We start from the raw sequence: 22,256 nt of genomic DNA, 5'->3' as shown, positions 1-22,256 counted from the left end.
TTGGATTTTCACTGAGCTTTGACATTTATGAGCTGTACAGAAGGCCTACCTCTTGGAGTCACAGTTCATAGCAGTAGTAGTAATTGTGGTTATTGAACAGTAATAGTAATAATTATAGTAGTAATTGTAGGTACTGTAATAGTAATAATAAAGTAGTAGTAGTAATTGTACGTATGGAATAATAGCAGTTACTTTAATTGGGCGATAGTAGTTAATAGTAGTAATAATTGTGGTTACTGAACACTAGTAGCTACTGTAGTAGTAATTATATTACTGAATGAAATTAGTTTTTGATTCAGAAGTAATAATAACTTTAATTTTACTGAATAACAGTTGTTACTGTAGTAGAAGTAGTAGTAGTTGTATTTATTGAATAATAGTAATTAGTGTAATAGCATAAAGATAATAGCAATAGTAGTAGTAAATGTTGTTACTGAATAATAATAGATACTGTAGCAATAGTTGTAGTAAAAGATACTTAACAGTAGTAGCTACTGCATTACTAGCTGTAATTGAATTACCAAATAATAGAGGTTACTGTAGTAGTAGTACTAGTAGTACTACTAGTAGTAATTGCAGTTACTGTAGTACTAGTAGTACAAGTTACTAAACTATAGTAGTTACTGTACTATTAATAAAAATACCAGTAGTAAATGTGATTACAAAATAATAGTTGCTTTAGTAGTTATTGTAATTCATAAAAAATATTAGTATGTTCGTAGTAGTAATAATGATACAAGTAGTAGTAATTGTAGTTATTGAATAATAGTGGTCACCGTAATAGTAACGATAATAGTAACAGTATTAATTGCTGTTAAGAATAGTAGTTACTATAATAGTGATGATAATAGTAGCAGAAGTTATTGTAGTTGTTGAATAACAGTATTTACTGTAATAGGGAAGATAATAGTAATAATAGTAAATGTGATTGCTACTATTATTATTATTTATACTATACTATATAAGTTACTGTAGTAATAATAATGATAATGATACTTGTAGTAGTAATTGTAGTTATTGAATAATAGTAGTTACTGTAATAGTAATGAGAATAGTAGTAGTAGTAATTATTGTTACTCAATAACAGCAGTTACTGTATGATAATTGTAATAGTTATGATAATTGTAGCAGTACTAATTATAGTTATTGAATAATAGTATTTACTTTAGTAGGAATGATAATAGTAATAGTAGTATTTGTCATTACTACTATTATTGTCATCTATAATATTAGTTACTGTAGTGATAATAATGATACTTGTAGTAGTAATTGTAGTTATTGAATAATAGTGGTTACTGTAATAGTAATGATAATAGTAATAGTAGTAATTATTGTTACTCAATAACAGCAGTTCCTGTAATAGTAATGATAATAGTAGCAGTAATAAATGCTGTTACTGAAAAATAATAATTACTACAGTATAATATGATATAAAGTATTAAGGCAAATAAATGAAATAGACTAAGAATCCATCTCTTTCTGCTTCCCTCCTGTAGGGAAGTGTGTTATCTGTGGAATCTCGCCTGCGTCTGCATTCTGTGTGACCTGTGACCAACGTCTCTGTACCGAGTGTGACAAACTGTACCACTCACACCCCGACAGAGTGGGGCACAAACGAGAAAAGCTGAAGACCCCTACGAAACCAAGGTTAGAGAAACATACAGAAGAATCAGAGGACAAAAACAACAACATCAAAAAATCACCATAACGTTAAAGTTAGGGAAAAATACAGGAGCATCAGAGCTGTAAATCTCTGGCCCTGTTTATACCTGATATTAACATCATGTTAAAAGTGATCTGATTGTTAATTTACTGTAAAATGTTTCCAGCGGCCACTTATAATAAGATTCTGTGACTGTGGGAAGAATTTGTTGTCAGACAGAAAATGTGCCATGAGTTCTTGTTCTTCTAAATGTTTGGGCTGTTACAAGCATTTAGACCACATGAACTGCTAACCCAGCTTATAAACAAATGGAGACAAGAAAAGAAGCTACACAGCTGCCCTCGTCTCTACTGCGGTGATGCAGTTGTTTAGGTCCTTGTGTATGTGGTCATATGCAGCCCTGACCAGCTTCCAAGGTGTGTTAAGTAATTGGCTTACAGCGTATCTCCGAGAGCCCATTCACCCCTGTAGCGTTGTCCACTTACAATCGGATGACCCAAGATAAACCATAGTTGGAGCAAGATTTTTTCCCCTTTTTAAGCCTTTGTTTTTTGACAGAAGTCAGACTTAATTAATCAAAGTAACTGAATATTAGTACAGAGACAAAGATTAGTGGTCAGTATGTATTTAAAAATGTTCAATCACTCCTCATTAACATGTGTAAACATTATCTGTTCGGTGCGCCACAGTGAATGCTAATGCTAATGCTAAGATATGTGTTACAGTGTGAAACCCCGTGTCACCACTGGAGCCCCTGTTGGGCAGGTGGATTCCTTGCAGCAGTCCACACTAACAGGTACCTAGCAGTAACATCCATATTTGAAGTTTAATGTGGTTTGTCTGGTAAGTTTGTTCTAGACGTATCTACTTGTAATATACATTTTAAAGATGTTTTGCGTATAATAGGGCGCAGGACTTTTGATATAGGTCTCTGGAATCATGCATCGTTCTGTAGTTGGCGTAACGCCCACATCAGGAACTCTGGGCCGAGGTGTTTTTTCTTTATGAAAAAAATGAAGGCGTCGTGGTGAATAATACATCCTGTGGTGAACAAAAATGGTGCAAACCTGATACATTTCCCGCCACGTGCCACTGGATCCTCTCAATTACGGGATCATTTAGTAGTCAAAATATGAATAATGCTACAGAAATGCTACAAGCAAGTTAACGCTTATCAATAAACTTCGAAATTGTGAAATAATCACCATCATCTGAAACTATGGGCTGCCACATGTTTAAAAAGCTTGCTGTTTTTCACAGGGTATTTTACGGAGGTTACCAGTGTTATGATGTCAGTAAACCCCTTAAAATCCCAGGCCTTTTATATACTAAGGCTTATTGTTCAGTAACTGTATGGACTACAGTGCAAAGAGTTCTTAGGTCATAGAATTGTGTATTAAAACTTGCCTTCTGGCCGTTTAAGGGGTTAAATGTGCAGGAGTGTCAGCTTGCATGTCAAAACTTTTCTGTTTCGACTTGTTAATGATCTGTTGTTAATTAGTTATTAATGTTAATGTTAATGAGTACCCAACGAGGACAAATGTAGGTACAGCAAATCTCTTTTTATAGTGAGTGCAGGACTGGGAGTCGATCCCAAAAAGGGTCGATTCTTGAATTTGGGAATTGAGAGTTGAGGGGTGTGAAACAGGGAACTGTTTATGAGGCGGGGCTTTTGGAAACAGGGTGGAGCCAGAACCGGACAGTTAGCAGAGACAGCTGTTAGATACAGCACTGCTCAGCATTTGAACTGGTTGATTATACTAAGCTAACATTATTGTACATGTTACTGTTAAATTGAATCGGCCCAAGTTGCAATTAATGCTCCGTGCCAGAGCTGATTCGTTTGATGTGGAGTTGCTCTTTAAATAAACATTAATTTACATATTTATTGTGATTTCCATTTCATCGATCAGTCTCCGCTCTTAATTATGAACAGCTGATTGCTGTATTTATGGCTGCCTCTAACTCTCTCTCTCTCTCTCTCTCTCTCTCTCTCTCTCTGTGATGATAGAGTGGGTGTGTACGAGCTGTACGATGGTGAACTCAGGCAGCAGTGTGTTGTGTGACGCGTGTGAGCGCCCCCGTCTGGCCAAGCAAGCCACACCACCACAGGCAACGCAGGCAGGTTTACTTGATTAGACCGTCTCCCAATGATTAATTCATGAATTACAGTAAATTAAGTTAAACATGTACAGTAAACTGAGCTGCAATATAGTTGTCATGTAAAAATACAGGAGATTACTGTAAGTGTGCAACAGAATACAACTACATCACAGTAATCTTTTGGTACAGGTAAAAAAAAAATCACTATTTATTTGTTATTTTACTGTCTTTTACTGGTAATATTGTGAATATTGCGAAAGTAATGCATCTAATAGACAGATGCTAATTTACAACAGTTTTAAAGTGACATTTGTTATACTTTGAACTGAATAAGCTCCTATATTCTCGGGGGTTTTACGTGTATTTCTGAAGACATTCCAGTTCAAAATCCTGAAAAGAAAAAAGATCCAATAAACTGTGACCTTTGTTTGTTGGTAGTATCTTTGTATATCTCTGTAATGACAGTTGCATTCTTTTTCTGCTTTTCCTGTTTTCAGTGGCAATGCAAGATGTGTACCTTCATTAATATGAACACAGCCCTGAAGTGTGAGATGTGTGAGATGCCTCGGGAAGAGAATAATAATCCAGCAATAAGAATTACTGCTCCAGTTATGAAGAAGATTACTCCCCTTGGTTTCTTGCCAGCCAGAGCTGTTGAGGTAGCTGTAAATAAGCCTGATATTAAACCCGAAACAGTGGACATACAAAAACAGAGCCAAATGAGGGAGGAGGGATTAAAACTGCTCCGTCAGCTCAAAGTACGTACACATAGCATTCAGATGTTTTTTAGAAATGGTCCAAAATATGTTAAAACAGTACCAGGATCCATTGTGAAGACTGAATTTCATTTATATTTCTGTCCATTTTTATAGATTACAGTATACATTTTATTACACAGAGTTTGAATTAGCATTAGCGTTTCATGTCTGTTTGTACTATGACTAGATAGCATTTACACTTTTCACTACAATGCGCCCCAAGATCCGATTGTACTTTCCCGACACATGAATTGTTTCTGTGTAGTTTGTTTTCTTCCCCTCTTTTTTCCCTCAAAGTGAACAAACTTGACTTGAACACTTGCATCGTCCCAGAGTACAAAAAGGCTCTTGGTTTTGTGATAGATATGGCCATATATATCATCCATTTCTTTTTTTTTACAGTTACACCTCGTTTTTCATGCGGCTAAGTGAAATCCGAACGCTGAAAACACATGATGATACAACATGTAAATAGCCTTTATGGTGTCGGAAACCACATAAGCAAGCCTACTTGACATTATTTAATAACTTAATGCAGTTTGAGGCGAGTGTGTGATGATTTAGACATATAGTTTACACAGTGCTAATTGGTGGGGTTATAAGTTGCCTTGTACAGGTGTATTGGCCCTAATATCTCACATTGATTCCATTTTTTTTGCTGAAAAATTCTCTGTCCCTGAAGGAGGGAGAGAAGAAAGCACTCAGCCCAGAGGAAGTGTATGCCGCCCTCAAGCTGTGTGGTGGCAGTAACCCTTCTGACTGGCTGCAGTCTGAGCTGCCACACCAGCTGGATGAAATCTGTGCTTTAGCAGCTTCGACGCAGCCAGACTTCGGAGCAGACGATCAAATCCTTCTGTCCAGGGCGGAGGCCAAACAGGCGTGGATCAGCTCTGGGGGAAACACTCAGAAAGCCGTTGCACAACTGCTGAAAAAAAGAGCAGACCAGGTGAGCAAAAACAACCAGTCACAGAGCTGCACAGGTGAGCAAAACACAGCCAATCACAGAGCTGGAAACAACAACCAATCACAGAGCAGTATATGTGAGCAAAAACCAGTCACAGAGCTGCACATGTGAGCAGAAAACAGCCAATCACAGAGCAGCAAAGAAGAGCAAAAACCAATCACGGTGCAGCAAAAAACAACCAATGATATAGCTGCGCATGTGAGCAAAAACATGTCACAGAGCTGCACAGGTGAGCAAAACAACAATCAGAGTAGGAAAAAACAACCAATCACAGAGCAGCATAGGTAAGCAAAAAAACAATCACAGAGCTGCACATGTGAGCAAAAAACAACCAATCACAGAGCAGCAAATGTGAGCAAAAACCAATCACAGTGCAGCAATAAATAACCAATTACAGAGCTGCACAGGTGAGCAAAAACATATTACAGTGCAGCACAGGTGAGCAAAAAACAGCCAATCACAGATCTGCACACCAAACAGTCACAGAGCTGCATATGTGAGCAAAAACACATCACAGAACAGCACAGGTGAGCAAAACAACAATCAGAGCAACAAAAACAACCAATCACAGAGTTGGAAGAAACAAGCAACCACAGAGCAGCACAGGTGTGCAAACAAAACCAATCACAGAGCTGCACAGGTGAGTAAAACCCTAACAATCCCAGTGCTGCACAGGTGAGCACAAACCAACCAATCACAAAGCAACACAGGTGTGCCAAAAACAACCAAACATAGACTAGCACAGGTGAGCAAAAATCAAACAGTTGCAGAGCTGCACAGGTGAGCAGAAACCAATCGATCATGGAGTAGCACAGGTGAGTAAAAAACAACCAATCAAAGAGCAGCACAAGTGAGCCAGTGATACACAGAGGAAAAGAATGGAAAAAAAATATGTTACTGTGGAGTGCCCTAATTCTTGTGTGTGTGTGTGTGTGTGTGCGTGTAGCTGTGTGTGCTCAACAAAGCAGGCTTTGTGGACAGGTTAGAGTGTGAGAAGGCGTTATTCATAAATGGAGGGGATCTAGAGGGCGCTCTGTCTCATCTACAGCGTCCCCTGCTGCAGCATTTCCATCAGAACATCTGGAAGGAGCAGCAACAGATCCATTTCAACATCGATCATCCTGATAAAGAAGTGAGTGACTGGAGCCACTTCAGGGGAAGTGCAAAACCAGGGGCATAGCCAAAACTTTTACAGTGGAGTGACCCGGTTTGACCAAGTGACTTTTTTGGGGTAGCAAAGGGAAAAATAAAAGAGAAGTTAATCATGTTCTTCTGTGGGTATATTAGGGCTGTGTCATTAAAATAAAATGACTTTACTTAACACACTTTGCTGAATGTAAATGTATTCATTTATAAGGAAGTGATATACATTAAATGCAGTGCAATTTACAGTGCATTTATGTTAATATTTTAGGTCATAGAAGCTGTTTGTTTAGGCTGTCCACACTACAGGTCACTCAAGAATCTAATGATAAAGCTGGACGTCGAAGTATAAAGTAAATAAGCAGACTGACAAACTGACAGGTTTTCAAATAAGCGGACTGGGTGACAAGCTGACATCGTGACATGAAGACTGTATAAACTCCTTCTACTGGCTGTGCTGTAGACTGCTAGGCCTGTATTATAAACTCACTCTCTGTCTCCACCTAGTGGCTGTGCCGCAGGCTACTAGGCCTGTATAATCTGCCCAGCTGGGGACGGAGCCAGCTGGCCCTGACCTTACTACAGGAGCCCAATGCTGAATATTCTCTGGAGGACGTGATCCAGGCAGTGAGGGACCACCACGACAAAGACTTCATTAACCGCATCCTTAACAACGAGTGTCAAATATGTTTTGGCAGCTTTCCTCAGAGAAAGGTACGTTCAGTACATTTATGATGTAATATGGGTGCGGGAACTGTAGTTCATGACGTTTAGAATGAAAAAGTTGAGTAACAAAGTGTATTAATCCTCTCACTAAGGATAGGCCTGGCTATGTGTAAGTTAGGGGATTTTGCATTGGAGGGTCCCTAAGGTTCAGAAGCATCTAGAAGCCAGTGTTCTTTGTTGTGAGGGCAAGCTGACCCCCAAAGAGTGAGGTAAGCTGATAAGGAACCAGTCACAATCAGTTTTGGAACCAGTTTAATAAGGCAAGAGCTAATTAATAGCCTTGAAAGGATGGGGGCAGCTTGGGATAGCCAAGCATGGAAAGTTTTTAAAAAATCAAGGACAGGTGCGGTCGGAAATAAGGATTTCCAAATAAAGTGTAGAATCAGGAAATAATGGGAATCCAAATGATATGGGACAATGTGAGAGGGATAAACAAAACAGGATATACAAAAGGATGTTTCTGTAATGTACTTTGCATTTGGTTGTCCGGGAGCCATCTTGCCACCTGAAGCTCAATAAAAGAAGAGGGCCTTTTCCTTGCTTCCAAAAGAACTCAGCGGCTGAAGTCTTTTATTCAACTTTCTTTTATTTTTCACTGAACTTTATTTTATTTTGCGTTTATGATGAGAACAAGCAATCAGATTTATTAAAGAACTGAAACATTGTTATAGAACAGATTAGTGTTTAATTATCCATGTGTTGGGGCTCTGAGTAAGCGGGAATCACACTTAGTTCCGACAGTATCTTGTGTAATCTTGTATAGTAGCCTATAGCACTGAAAGGTATAGTATCCTAGAGTGCTGAATGGTATAGTACCCTATAGTGCTGAATGGTATAGTACCCTATAGCACTGAAAGGAATAGTATCCTAGAGTGCTGAATGGTATAGTACCCTATAGTGCTGAATGGTATAGTACCCTATAGCACTGAAAGGTATAGTATCACTAGAGTGCTGAATGGTATAGTACCCTATAGTGCTGAATGGTATAGTACCCTATAGCACTGAAAGGTATAGTATCCTAGAGTGCTGAATGGTATAGTACCCTATAGTGCTGAATGGTATAGTACCCTATAGCACTGAAAGGAATAGTATCCTAGAGTGCTGAATGGTATAGTACCCTATAGTGCTGAATGGTATAGTACCCTATAGCACTGAAAGGAATAGTACCCTATAGCACTGAAAGGTATAGTATCATATAGTGCTGAATGGTATAGTACCTTATAGCACTGAAAGGTATAGTATCATATAGTGCTGAATGGTATAGTACCTTATAGCACTGAAAGGTATAGTATCATATAGTGCTGAATGGTATAGCACCCTATAGCACTGAAAGGTATAGTATCCTAGAGTGCTGAATGGTATAGTATCCTATAGTGCTGAATGGTATAGTACCCTATAGCACTGAAAGGTATAGTATCCTAAAGTGCTGAATGGTATAGTATCATATAGTGCTGAATGGTATAGTACCCTATAGCACTGAAAGGTATAGTATCATATAGTGCTGAATGGTATAGTACCCTATAGCACTGAAAGGTATAGTATCATATAGTGCTGAATGGTATAGTACCCTATAGCACTGAAAGGAATAGTATCCTAGAGTGCTGAATGATATAGTATCATATAGTGCTGAATGGTATAGTACCCTATAGCACTGAAAGGTATAGTATCCTGTAGTGCTGAGCTGTATAGTACCCTATAGCACTGAAAGGAATAGTATCATATAGTGCTGAATGGTATAGTACCCTATAGCACTGAAAGGAATAGTATCCTAGAGTGCTGAATGGTATAGTATCATATAGTGCTGAATGGTATAGTACCATATAGCACTGAAAGGAATAGTATCCTAGAGTGCTGAATGGTATAGTATCATATAGTGCTGAATGGTATAGTACCCTAAAGCACTGAAAGGAATAGTATCCTAGAGTGCTGAATGGTATAGTATCATATAGTGCTGAATGGTATAGTACCATATAGCACTGAAAGGTATAGTATCATATAGCGCTGAATGTTATAGTACCCTATAGTGCTGAATGGTATAGTAACCTATAGCACTGAAAGGTATAGTATCATATAGTGCTGAATGGTATAGCACCCTATAGCACTGAAGGAATAGTATCCTAGAGTGCTGAATGGTATAGTATCCTGTAGTGCTGAGCTGTATAGTACCCTATAGCACTGAAAGGAATAGTATCATATAGTGCTGAATGGAATAGTATCATATAGTGCTGAAAGGAATAGTATCCTATAGTGCTGAATAGTATAGAATCCTATAGCACTGAAAGGTATTGTATCCTACAGTGCTGAATGGTACAGTACCCTGTAGTGCTGAAATGTGTTGTCGCCTATAACACTGAAAGGTATAGCATCCTATAGTGCGGAATGTTATTGTATCCTATAGCACTGAACAGTATAATATCCTATAGTGATAAATGGTATAGTATCCTGTAGCGCTGAGCTGTGTAGTATCTTATAGTACTGTGTATAACGCCATAACCCTATAACACTGTGTCTCCCTCTGGTGAATGCAGATGCAGGCTCTGACCTTCTGCCAGTGCTCCATGTGCAGTGAGTGTTTTAAACAGCACTTTACAGTGGCTCTGAGGGATAAACACATCAGAGACATGGTATGTCCAGTATGTGAGGAGCCAGACATTAATGACCCTGAAGCCCTGCAGACCTACTTCTCCACTCTGGATGTGCAGGTAAGATACAATGGAAAAGACTGTTTTATGGAAAAAACTGTTTGGGTGACTATTGAGTTCCAGTGTTTATTTTCAACATTAGCCTCGTAGCACCAGTTTGTTTATTGCGTGTTTGTATGCGGAAACATGCCTTGGCAGATCAACTGTATCAATAATTCATTTAAATCAGTGGTTCCCAAACTGATTCACCCCAGGGATGTCTCGAATGACTTTTTTACTTTAATTTTTTTTTATGTAATTTTGTTTAATCAGCCGGCCACACAATTACACAAGTACTTCTCTGCTACAGGTGACACAAACAGCTTCCAGCACAGGACAAACTTGTACTTGAAGAGTTCAGTATTTTACTATACTTATATTTTGAAATACTATACTTTGTATTTGTAGTGCTTCTTCATGTTGTAGCGCTGTTTGTAAATGTTTCAACACCAATATGAGGACACACACACACCGATCAGGCATAACATTATGACCACCTCCTTGTTTCTACACTCACTGTCAATTTTATCAGCTCCACTTACTATATAGGTGCACTTTGTAGTTCTACAATTACAGACTGTAGTCCATCTGTTTCTCAGACACAGCAGTGCTGCTGGAGTTTTTAAACACCTCAGTGTCACTGCTGGACTAAGAACAGTCCACCAACCAAAAATATCCAGACAACAGCATCCTGTGAGCTATTGTCTCTGACTTTACATCTACAAGGTGGACTGACAAGGTGGGAGTGTCTAATAGAGTGGACAGTGAGTGGACACAGTGTTTAAAAACTCCAGCAGCACTGCTGTGTCTGATCCACTCATACCAGCACAACACACACTAACACACCAGCACCACGTCAGTGTTACTGCAGTGCTGAGAATGATCCACCACCCAAATAGTACCTGCTCTGTGAGGGTCCATGGGGGTCCTGACCACTGAAGAACAGGGTAAAAGGGGGCTAACAAAGTATGCAGAGAAACAGATGGACTACAGTCTGTAACTGTAGAACTACAAAGTGCACCTATATAGTAAGTGGAGCTGATAAAATGGACAATGAGCGTAGAAACAAGGACACAATGTTATGCCTGATCGGTGTGTGTGCCCTCATATTGGTGTTGTAACATTTATCATCACAAATCAAAAGTAATACAGAAGCATAAACTTTATATTGTTTATTTATTAAGTGTGTTATTTTTATGGTAGACATTAACAAATGTCTGTTGTACTGTGTCAGAAAAGGTACTGTATAAGTAAATGAAAACACCTTCAAAGGTACAGTAATGGTCTTAAGGCTCATTTGTAGACCCTAAATGAGTTTATATGGAATATAATGGAACCATTAGTTAAATGAATGAGAAGTCTTGTTTGTGGACCCCCTGATGTGTAACATAAAGTTTTGAAATGCTTGTACTGTGTGTATGTAATGGAATCAGTAGGGGTTGTAAAAATGTAATTTAATATTTGATAGCAGTCTATGGTGCTCTTTTGTTTTTTGTAGTTAAGGCTGTATTTAGAGCCTGACGTGTACGAGCTGTTCGGTAAGAAGCTGATGGAACACACTCTGAAGAAGGATCCAAAGTTTCTGTGGTGTTGCCATGTGAGTGACCTTCACCTTTACTCATAATAAAGCCGATCGAAACCAGTGCCTAGCATTAGCATTGCTTTGTATTTATTCATATTGATCATTCGTCTGTTCTTATTTTTCTCTTCTTCCACAGTGCACCAATGGCTTCATCAATGAAAAAGACGAGTTCAAAGTCACTTGTCCAAATTGTCACCAAAGCTTTTGTTCCAAGTGTAAAAAGCCTGTGAGTGAATACCTAATTATCTATTTGTGTGTGTTTGTTTAAATAACTACAGAAAGAGGCCTGAAGTTTTATTTAACAATTTCATGCATAAATTACTGAAGGGCCCATATAGTATTTTTTTAATGCATTCTATATTTTCTATTTATGATGTTGTGTGGTTTTATGTACCTTAAACAGTCATAATTCATTTTTACATCACAGTTTTCTGTCCACTGTGTATATTAAAATATAGAATATTTTGGCAGAAACTCATGTTTCAATTTTTACATTTTTATTAATAATTATTAAAAATAAACAACCGCCACCCCCCCCAACAAAAAAATCATCTTTTACATAATATAGGTTTATGTAATGCATATAGATTATAATTAAAACTACAACTAAATAAAGCTTTACTTAAACTGTTTTAACGACCGAATGAAGCAGATTGAAACTTCTTTAAACCTGAATGTGAACTGCTTTTGACTTTGTTTATGTAAGTAATTCATTTTAAATAAAAACTGCTTCAAATGTTTTCTGTTTGTTCACAGTGGGAGGTTCAACATGAAGGAGTTTCATGTAATGATTTTCAGACATGGAAGCGAGACAATGATCCAGAATATCAGAAACAGGGCCTGGCTGGATTTCTGAGAGAAAATGGCATCAGTCAGTATCAGTATCAGTCATATTATTATGGGTATAAGGATTTCTATACAGTAGTAAAACATGTAAAAATAAGAATGTTAAACAGTGTTTGGAAATGTAAAACTGTATCACCGATCTCCTCCAAGTATCTCTCATTTACCGTCTTTTGTGGAATCCCAGTAATTAAAAAAAAACATTTGGGTGCATCCCATTGGAGCCCAAGTCAGGCTCTAGTCCTTGCGGGCCAAAACACCTCAGACTGTCTCATTAAACATACCTGATTCAACTCATCAGCTAATTAGCAAGGTCTTCATGAACTGAATCCAGAGTGTTGGATGAGGGTTAACGCTAATCTGCTCAGGACGTTGGCTGCAAGGTCTCCAGTATGACATGCCTGCATTAGAATAAAAAGAGCAGTAAAATGATGGCCTAACAACACTTTAACAACCACCTGGGATTCCTTATAAATGACTTAGCAACTATGTAAACCCAGTTAAGTTGTGAAACCAGTCAACAGTTGTCTACAGTTGCTTAAACTTTTCAAGTCTTACTTTAAATTAAAGTTCATGTCCCCTTATATACATTTACATTTTCTAATAAGGCATTTCAAATTGCATTATCAAGGAGAGCACCATGCTAGAAATATGGCAAATTAAAAAGCGTCTCTCCTCTTTGCAATTCCGTCTTCTACTGCGTTCGTTCTGTGCCAGAATGGCTTTAAAAAATGCATTAGGAGCTTATTGCATTTTCTTTTACACAGACTTCCATCTGTCAGTCGTGCTAAGGTTGACACTCAGTATATCTTCCTTTCAAATGTGCAATCTTCTGGACGATGAATGTCAAAATGAAAAAAGAATGAAATAAAGGATAGCAAATAGAAATATCGTTAAAACCATAATGCATTCTCACAGCCTCTAATCTTTCTGTCTTTGTTTTTCCCCTCCGCAGATTGTCCCAACTGTAAGTTTCAATATGCTCTGGCCAAAGGCGGCTGTATGCACTTCACCTGCAGCCAGTGCAGGCATGAGTTCTGCTGTGGCTGCAACAACCTTTTCCACAAGGTAGGAGCATAACACTGGAATATATCGCTGTTGTCGGAACAAAACCTTGTATCTCCAAAATGATAACTTTACAGGAGAGGGAAAAAACATACTCTAATTTTAATGTAAGTCAATGGAACAAGGCTTTTTTTCTGAGTAATTTTGGGTCATTTATGTTGGTTCATTCATTATGAAATTTACATACAATGTAAAGGGCAAGTGGTACTTTCGAATTATATCAAAAAATGAAAAATGACAAAAAAGAAGATACAAGGTACAGTAGCGAAATGCTGGAAGATTATGATATAGTAAGTGCAGTTGGAAATGCAACAGAGCTGTCAAAACCCTGTGTTGTATTATAAATGTTTAGTATTTTTGAGTTTTTCTCTCATGAAAGAGTAGTACAACTTACCCTCTGTTTGTGTTAAAATGTCCTGTTCTCCTGACCACTAAACTAAATTTGAATGTGAAAGTGAAACAGAAAGTGGTCTTTGTAAGCTAAGAGCACTCTTAAAGGTGTTCTATCTTTTGGCATGTGTAAAGCACCAATTAAAACTAGAATATCTACATTATTATGTGACTGAATTTAGGAACTACAACTGGATAGACAAGTGTATACATGGAAAATACACAAGCACAAACACTCAAAGCAGAATGAAACTATCGAATCATAATATGTCCCATGGAGAAGGATTATACATATCACCTTACCCATTAATGCTATGACATTATAATGAAATTTACAATTGAAAAAGGGCTGAAATGCATTGCTGTGGGTGTTTTAAAGGTTTCTGTGATGTAATGCCCTTTGCAGAAACGATGTGTAGATGGTCGGTGTGTAGTGAACGGTCTTCATGCCCATCATCCACGAGACTGCCTCTTCTACCTGAGAGACTGGGAGCCTGCCAGGCTAAAGGCTTTGTTACAGGTAACCAAAACTACACTAAACTTCAAGCTTTAAAGTGTTAAAAAATACTCCAAACTACACTCTACAGGCTTTACTACAGTCATATGCTCACCATGCACTTTGAAAAGACTTTTGACTTTACATGCACTCAATAATCCCATCATAATCGGATTCCTGCAGTTATCCCATTATTCAAATGGCCATGTAAACATCATACTCCGATCTAGAAATACAATTAAGAAATTCGATTAACAGAGCTGGATTTTAACTCAGTAATCAGATTTCTCAGTGCATGTGAACTCTTACTCTGATTTCTTTCAGTCTGCGCATGTGCGAAAACAGACCGGAAATAAGTAAGCAGTGCTGCCGCGAGACACAGCAAAACCAAATACATTCTCTACGAAAAGAGGGACTTAAATATTATTCATTTTCTAGATGACGTATGTTCATATTTTCAGGTAAAGTGGTGCGGTGTTTTTAAAAAAAGCTGCGGCATGAAGTTTGAGTTTTACGTTGCGTTTACGTCACGTCCTCTTCTGTGAGTTTATTGGTTCGTTGCAAAGCAGATATCTGATTACTGCCTGACTCATGTAGACCCGGAATTTCCCATTTTCTGATTACTCAAGTGCATGTAAACGTGTTGATCGGATTACTGACAAAATCTGATTTTCTGCAGTTATCAGATTATTAATTGGATATAAACACACTCAGTGTCTCAGAGTTTGCAGTCACAGACTACGATTTTCCAAAGACTGGGTCACTATTTGCAAGACTGCTACTAGATTTTTGAGATTATGATTTGAGATTATAATTTATCTAATGTCTCAAAGATTCTCCAATAATGTTTGCAGATGACACAGCTCTAGTTGTTTCACATTCAAAATTCACCACATTGATTAAAGATTCTAATGCTGGTTTAATTACCTGTGATACATTTATTAAAATGTATTAAAATTTCTTTAAATGTAAAAAGGTCTAACTTTATAAATTTTTGTGGGAAAAAATTATACACTAAGCATTTATTTAAAATTACAATTCAGTTTGTTGAGAATTTTGGGGAATTACTGTTTATGAGAATTTGAGTTGGAGTGAACAAACACACTGGGTTAGTGGAGAAATAAATAAATCTATTGGTAGAATAAGGAGATTTGGTCATCTGGTCAACACAAATTGTGTCTGTCCTCCCTATTACAGTCTAATTTATCTCTGTCTTTCATATTGTAATAAAATTTAGGCAAGTACTTTTTCTACTACTCTCCACAAAATTTTGGTCCTCCAGAAATATTTTGTTAGGATTGCAACCTGATCAGATTTATACATGTCATCTGCTCCTCTATTCCAGAAACGTCAGATTCTGCTTATGATATTAATATTTTACAATGTGTTTTTATATATAAGCTACATTCAAGTGAAGTGAATTTTACAGCAAATTTACAGATTTTCCTCCTACATTTCTAACTTGTAGGGGTCAATTTTGAGCTAGATTTATGGGCTTTTCCATTTCACAAAAACAATTGTTCTATAAAGTCTTACAAAAGATGTTTAAAAGACCATTTAACAACCATTTCATATTTGCTTTTTCCCTATGTACTGTCCATATGTCCATATATCCATGTTTTGTTTCACTTAGTCTAACATGTCATTACTAGTTAATAGTCCTAAGCAATAGTAATGATATGTGTATAAACATATATCATTATACAATCATAGGTATCTATTAACTTCATACACAAATGTCATTACAAATATTTCATAAACATATCACGTTTTCACTTTATGCATTATGTTGATATTATTATGGTCATTTGATGTTCTTCTATGTTGTTATTATGTTCTGTATGTAATTTTGTGTTTTCTATAATACTGTGAAATTTTAATAATAATTCAAATAATAATTGAATAATTAAATATTATTTAGGAGGGGGGCTTTACATAAGCCTGTTAGTGTTTTTGCCTCTTCCTGCAATCTTAAATTTTTGTGCGTATTTTAAATAGTATTTTAAACTAAAATTGAATGGCTATAGAAAAAGGTAAGTCCAGGACACCACAGGTATAAACAATGTAGGTACAGAAAACTACAGAAAGTATAAAAAAGGTATAAAAATTTAGGTACAGAAAACTATAGAAACAAAAAACTATATATACAAAAGCTACAAGTAAAAATACAGGTACAGGCAACAACTACAAGAACATAACATGTAGAAAACAATGAGACAGAAACGTTCAAGTACAGGAAACTACTCATAACATATGGGTACAAAAACAGCCACAGACATTTACAGATGCAAAAACTAGACAATACAAAACACAAGTACAGAAAATTACAGGTACAAAAAATGAACTGGTAGAAACAACCACAGGAACAGAAAACTACAGGTACAAAAAACACAAAAACTACAGACAGAAAAATACATTTGAACAGAATTTCTTTCTATAACAGTTACACATTCTATCTTTACAGAGAGGTAAAGTGGAGTTTAACACAGACCCTCCTGAGGGGACAGAGAGCGGTGAGTCCTCAGTGTTTCTCTCCGCAACTCATCGATTAACTCATTTGGAATCATGTTTTAACTCTGTATGAACTCATTATCCCGTGTGTGTTGGTCAGCTGTGTGTGGAGTGTTGGAGCAGAAGGATGGTGGGCAGGATGCTCCGTGTGGAATTCAAACCCAGGAAGGCCACGCTGGACTCTGCGAGTGAGTGTCCTGAGCTGTCTTTGTTCATTCATTCGTTTTGTCTTTCTCTCACTATTTCATTCATTTACTTACTTGCTCGTTCGCTCAGAGACTTTGACAGCATAAAGCAGCAGCGTGCTGATTCTTTAGGTACATTTAGCTTCAACATTCAGTTTCACCATCTTCCTTGATATGAAGAGCAGATATTTACAGTTTCTTTACGATAGCTAAGTAACATTTTTCAGTACCGAGTTCACTTCTTCAAAACTCTTCACACACACTTCTGTGCAGAAACACTCAGTTTGGCACAACAGTTCGTTTTATGGCCGACGTGTTGTGCAGCTACTAAAACACTGCGAACATCTCAAATGCATTCAGTTAAAACGTCAACACTAGTGGTCTCATAAGAGCTGTTTTATGGTCTGGACTGCATCATTTGACCACCATTTCCTCTCCACATCAACTACTGTACTCTCTTTGTTCTCGTCTGCTGTTTATTTCTCAGTATTTTTTTTTCCATTGGAATAAACACTAGAGAGACTAGCTGGTGGTGCCTGTGTTTTTGTTTGTTTGTGCTTGTGTGTTTACAGTAAACACTACTGAGAGTAGCGAGTGGTACCTTTTTTGTTTGTTTGTTTACAGTAAACACTACCCAGAGTATCTTTTTTTCATTTATTTGTTTATGGTGTGTTTTTCTTTGCTTGTTTACAGTAAACACTACTCAAAGTAGCTGGTAGTACCTATTTCTGTTTGTTTATGGTGTGTTTTGCTTTGCTTGTTTACAATAAACACTACTCAGAATAGCTGGTAGTACCTATTTTTGTTTGTTTATGGTGTGTTTTTGTTTGTGTGCTTACAGTAAACACTACTGAGAGTAGCTAGTGGAAACTTGTTTGTTTGTTTATGGTGTGTTTTTGTGTGTTTATTTGTTTGCAGCCAACACTTCTGAGAGTAGCTGGGGTACCTATTTTTTGTTTGTTTGGTTGTTTATTGAGTATTTTTATTTGTTTGTTTACAGCAAACACTACAGAGAGTACCTGGTCAGTCTGATTAATGCACACTCTCTGGACCCTGCTGTTCTGATGGATGAGGGTGAATTAATCGCCACATGTAAACGACACCAGATTCAACCCGAAAGAGAGCAAGAGGAGGATGATGAGGCGTATCACTCCAGACTGCAGCAGGTAATTAATGACACTAATAAAAACTTTTTTTGGAACCACAGAAAAGTCTATGGTTCTTCATTTAACCACTTTTATGCTTGCAAGTTCTTCTAGAAACCCTCAATAGTGCTTGAGGGTTCATTTAAAAGAGTTCCTCCAAGAACCTAGAGCTGCAGCATGGTGCTTGATGGAACCCTGTGAGGTAGAAGTTAGAGGTTCCTGCAAGAGCTTGTAGACTCCAGGGTTCCTCCAGTAACCTCATATGAGCGGGTTTCGAGGCACCTAAAATATATATTATTAAGTTCTTTGAGTGTCCTGTTGGATATTGATGAATTGATAATTTAATAAATAGTTTTTAATAGTCTAACTTATATCTTATGATGATTACCTTGGTGTATCTAAAAAATCCTCTGTTTTTGGTCATTGACTGTAACTGCCATAGGTAGACATGCACCAATCATGATTTTTTCCAAGAAAAACAATTTCTTTATAGCAACGTTGGCTGATTGTACTTTCTGTTAACCAAAGTAGCCAGATAAATAACATTATGTGCTCTTCAACAGGCCAAACAGGAATTTTAGAATTATTAAATAACATTGATTAAATAAAATGCTACAAAAGTAAGAGGCAACCGGCTGTTTAGCCCAATGAGCTCTGCATAATTGTGCTGTGACATTTTCGGTGTAGCAGCAGCGTTCAAATACGGTGTGAGTGCACTGACCTGCCTCACCTTATTTACATCATAAAACTACAACACGGATCAGGCAAAACAATTATAATACATTTTTTCATGTTTTTGGAGCAAAAACCTGATTCTTAGGTGATTCCGGCAGCTCTCTTTAGGTCCATTCCTGTTTGTTTTAACAGGGAAGTGTTTATTGCCCAATTAGAAATTGAAACAGTTATCATGAAATCAGGTCTTCTTGGGCTGGTCTGATCAAGCAGTTCCTCTCTAAGGCCCTGCACTTGAACTCGCTGCTGAACAAAATGGAAGCTCCCAATTTATATTAAAGCGTTTGTGCCTGTCATATTCATATTATTCTATCAAATAGGTTCAAATTTCAGACTTTTAAATGACTTTTAATGACCTTGTACCTTAATTATGTTTATTTTATTAAAACAAATGATTGAATATTCCTGGCAAAACAGTCATAACAGTAGTGAATCTATACCAGATGTTTCATTAGTGACAGGGTAGCTAATTTTTCAAAATGGTAAAATTCCATTTTATCAATACAAAAACATTCATAACACTACCAAATCTTTACCAGATGTTCCAGTAATGACAATAGTGACAATTTAACTAATTGTGAGCATAACTAAAAAATGCTAGCCAGTGCATGACTAGCAAACACAGCTTTGAACAGTTGTAAACACGTAAAATCATAAAATTTTTAATTAAAGCACAAAAAGGTTTATAAACAGTATGTGTCGGTATTGACAGTTCGTAATGTTACACAGAGATTTTCAGACTTTGGGACACTTCAAAACAATGGCGTCTACTTGCTCACCATGTGGCCATTAGGCACAGGCATACAGTCTCACTTCCTGCTCTAAAATTTAGGGGTGTGGCTAAAAAAGGCTCCGCCTATGGACTGAAACTCTCAGAGTTCGGTAGTGACATGAAAACATGGGATAACATTTTTTGAATAAAAATGAAACTCATGAAAAATCTAAATCTTTCAACTTCACTTTAAAAGAAATCTAAACTATCTTCAAAAAAAATAAAAAAGAGATTTTCACCAGTTGAAATTTAGGGGTTAGGGTTTGGGGTGGCCACCTCCCAATAGAAAGTTCCCTATAAATAATGATTTTGTATATATTTAGCTTATTACTATCTCTTTTAATTCCTTGGGTTTAAATAGATCATAACATAATCCTTGTAAATATCCAAGATCTGAATACTTAATTGTTGTTTTTAATAGTTTTTACTGTGGGTCCACAGTTTGAAGTACTTCAGTAGAATAGCCCACTTATATGATTTACTGTGTGATAAGTGTGATTATTGTCTAAACTGTCACTCTTTTCTTTTAATGACCTGTATTTTCATGTTTTGTTTTGTTTTCTAGAAATTGATAGAGATTCCACTGGGTGATAAAGTTCCTCGAAAGATGTAACCCAAACATGGGCCACAGAGGCACTGACCCCTCTGCTGTCACTCACCATCTACCAGCACACCATTGATTAATACTTGGTGCCTTTTGACGAAACGTGCTGTTTTGAATACTGAACATGGCGCTCACGTGATTTGTGTACATTTAGGAGTTTTTCATTTTGATCTCTGCTGTCAACAAGCAGAATTCTGAGGAAGAGTCACCTTCACCAGCAGAAGATCATGAAAGTTTCGTGAGCTGTGAAGTTGTTTTTATTTTCACATATATGATATCTTTCTTCAATAGCTTTCAAACGGTGGTGCAAAAATGTTAGTTATGTGTACATTATCATTGTGAGCAACTAAGACAAGCAACTACCACTTAATTTTTGTCTGACGTTGATGTAGAACATGTTGATTTCTGCTGAGAGCTAAACAACCGTCTACTAATTACATTGCAACTGGCAACTATCGGGGTCCAAGCACAGCACACTTTGTAGAGTCAGTATACTTTTGCTAGATAAAACACAAATGATGAGTGGAGTTTTTAGATTGGCCGTTTTATTTATAATTATTGTTGAGGAGGAGGCAAAAGCTGATGTCTACCAGTGTGTTTGTACACACTGACCTTTTGACCTTGGTAAGGGAATCAATGAGGTTTTAACAAACAAATCTAAAAACCTGAAAAGCAGTACAATTTTTGACATGGCTTATGTTGGCATAGTTGTTGAACTCAGTGAACAGAATCATTCTGTAGCAATTACTTCTTTCTTCCTTTATTCTTATAGAGCACAAGAAGGTTTAATTTTTGTGTGACAATCACTAAAATATTCTCCTGGTGGACCAAGCCTTTGAACCCCCCCTACAGGGGGTTGGTTTCTGAACTTGTCTCCCTTTAAACTGCTATTTTGGTCAGTTTTTGTTTGGTTGAGGGGTGAGCAATACAAAGCACTAAAATGTGTTCATGATAAACCATCCAAGTATAAAATAACAGAAACAGTCTGTAATACTCTCACACTCCCAAATCACATACTGTTTACAGTAATGTCAGTAGATTGTGCAGTACAGACATACAGCAGTAATGAAGACTAAATTGGTTAAAACTGAAATGTGTATTTTGTGGAGTTAGTTCATTTGTTGAGGTTTGATCATTATGCAAAGAAATTGTGTTGTTTTGGCCTGTAGATTTCTGTTTAGTATTGTTTGTTAACTGTTTTGAGAATATGACTCCTGAACGGTCAAGCAACTGGGAAAAACGCTGCAGCATTACTATGCAAGAAAAGTAAACAGACCATATTGCACCTATTCATACATGCAAAACATTTAAGAGTGGGTTTATTATAAAAGGTGTATTTTAAAATGTTATAATTGAGGATTACAGATTTTCATTGAAGATTCAAGGTATAAGTGAGTAAAACATTTTTAAATCATGGAAAGTAAAATTCTTAACATATGAAACATTCTTCTTGTGTGGTTTTGTGTATTTTCCTAACAGTCCAGTTCATTAACCTGTTATTTTGGGTAAAGCTAAAATATTCTCAGGAAGAAGTGAAGACTTCCTGGAGAAGCAGATAAATACTCACTAGTTCCAGACAGATGCTACTGTGATGACTGTTAGCTGCAGAGTTAGTCATGTTTGATACAGTTTTCAGCTCCGTGCACATTATTATCTATCGGACACACACTGGAAAAAAACACTTTGGAAAGTAGTGATAGTGCAGGCAGTTCCGTCTAGATAAATTCACCGTCACGTTTGTGGAACCATTTCTGTTTCTGGTGAATTTTGCTCTTGGTGGAACATTTAATTGTGCTGAATGGGGCATTAGCCTTCTGGTCAAATCTCTTTGGCAATGAGGGTCAAATGTTGTGTGGCAATGAAGCTTGGACGAGCATGTAAATTTGGACAAAT

General features: G+C 37.0%; 1 protein-coding gene across 2 annotated transcripts in view; it reads left to right on the top strand.

Annotated features, from left to right (window-relative positions):
• Positions 1-21,809, top strand: part of LOC118809117 (E3 ubiquitin-protein ligase RNF31-like) — a 28,141-nt gene extending 6,332 nt beyond the window's left edge. For both annotated transcript variants that reach the window (XM_036572107.1, XM_036572106.1), the window contains exons 7-23: positions 1,497-1,647; positions 2,389-2,459; positions 3,675-3,784; positions 4,264-4,524; positions 5,207-5,470; positions 6,435-6,620; positions 7,139-7,345; positions 9,886-10,059; positions 11,537-11,635; positions 11,757-11,846; positions 12,377-12,491; positions 13,419-13,531; positions 14,325-14,438; positions 16,879-16,927; positions 17,026-17,113; positions 18,111-18,276; positions 20,325-21,809. In XM_036572107.1, the coding sequence (XP_036428000.1) occupies positions 1,497-1,647; positions 2,389-2,459; positions 3,675-3,784; positions 4,264-4,524; positions 5,207-5,470; positions 6,435-6,620; positions 7,139-7,345; positions 9,886-10,059; positions 11,537-11,635; positions 11,757-11,846; positions 12,377-12,491; positions 13,419-13,531; positions 14,325-14,438; positions 16,879-16,927; positions 17,026-17,113; positions 18,111-18,276; positions 20,325-20,372 (2,306 nt within the window). In that variant the 3' untranslated portion in view covers positions 20,373-21,809. The remainder of the gene's footprint in view (positions 1-1,496; positions 1,648-2,388; positions 2,460-3,674; positions 3,785-4,263; positions 4,525-5,206; positions 5,471-6,434; positions 6,621-7,138; positions 7,346-9,885; positions 10,060-11,536; positions 11,636-11,756; positions 11,847-12,376; positions 12,492-13,418; positions 13,532-14,324; positions 14,439-16,878; positions 16,928-17,025; positions 17,114-18,110; positions 18,277-20,324) is intronic.
• The last annotated feature ends 447 nt before the right edge of the window (positions 21,810-22,256 follow it).

This window comes from Colossoma macropomum, unplaced genomic scaffold, assembly GCF_904425465.1.
Source record: "Colossoma macropomum unplaced genomic scaffold, Colossoma_macropomum, whole genome shotgun sequence".
NCBI classification, from domain to species: domain Eukaryota; kingdom Metazoa; phylum Chordata; class Actinopteri; order Characiformes; family Serrasalmidae; genus Colossoma; species Colossoma macropomum.
Note: the sequence above shows the minus strand (reverse complement) of the source record. Positions and strands in the feature narration are given on the sequence as shown.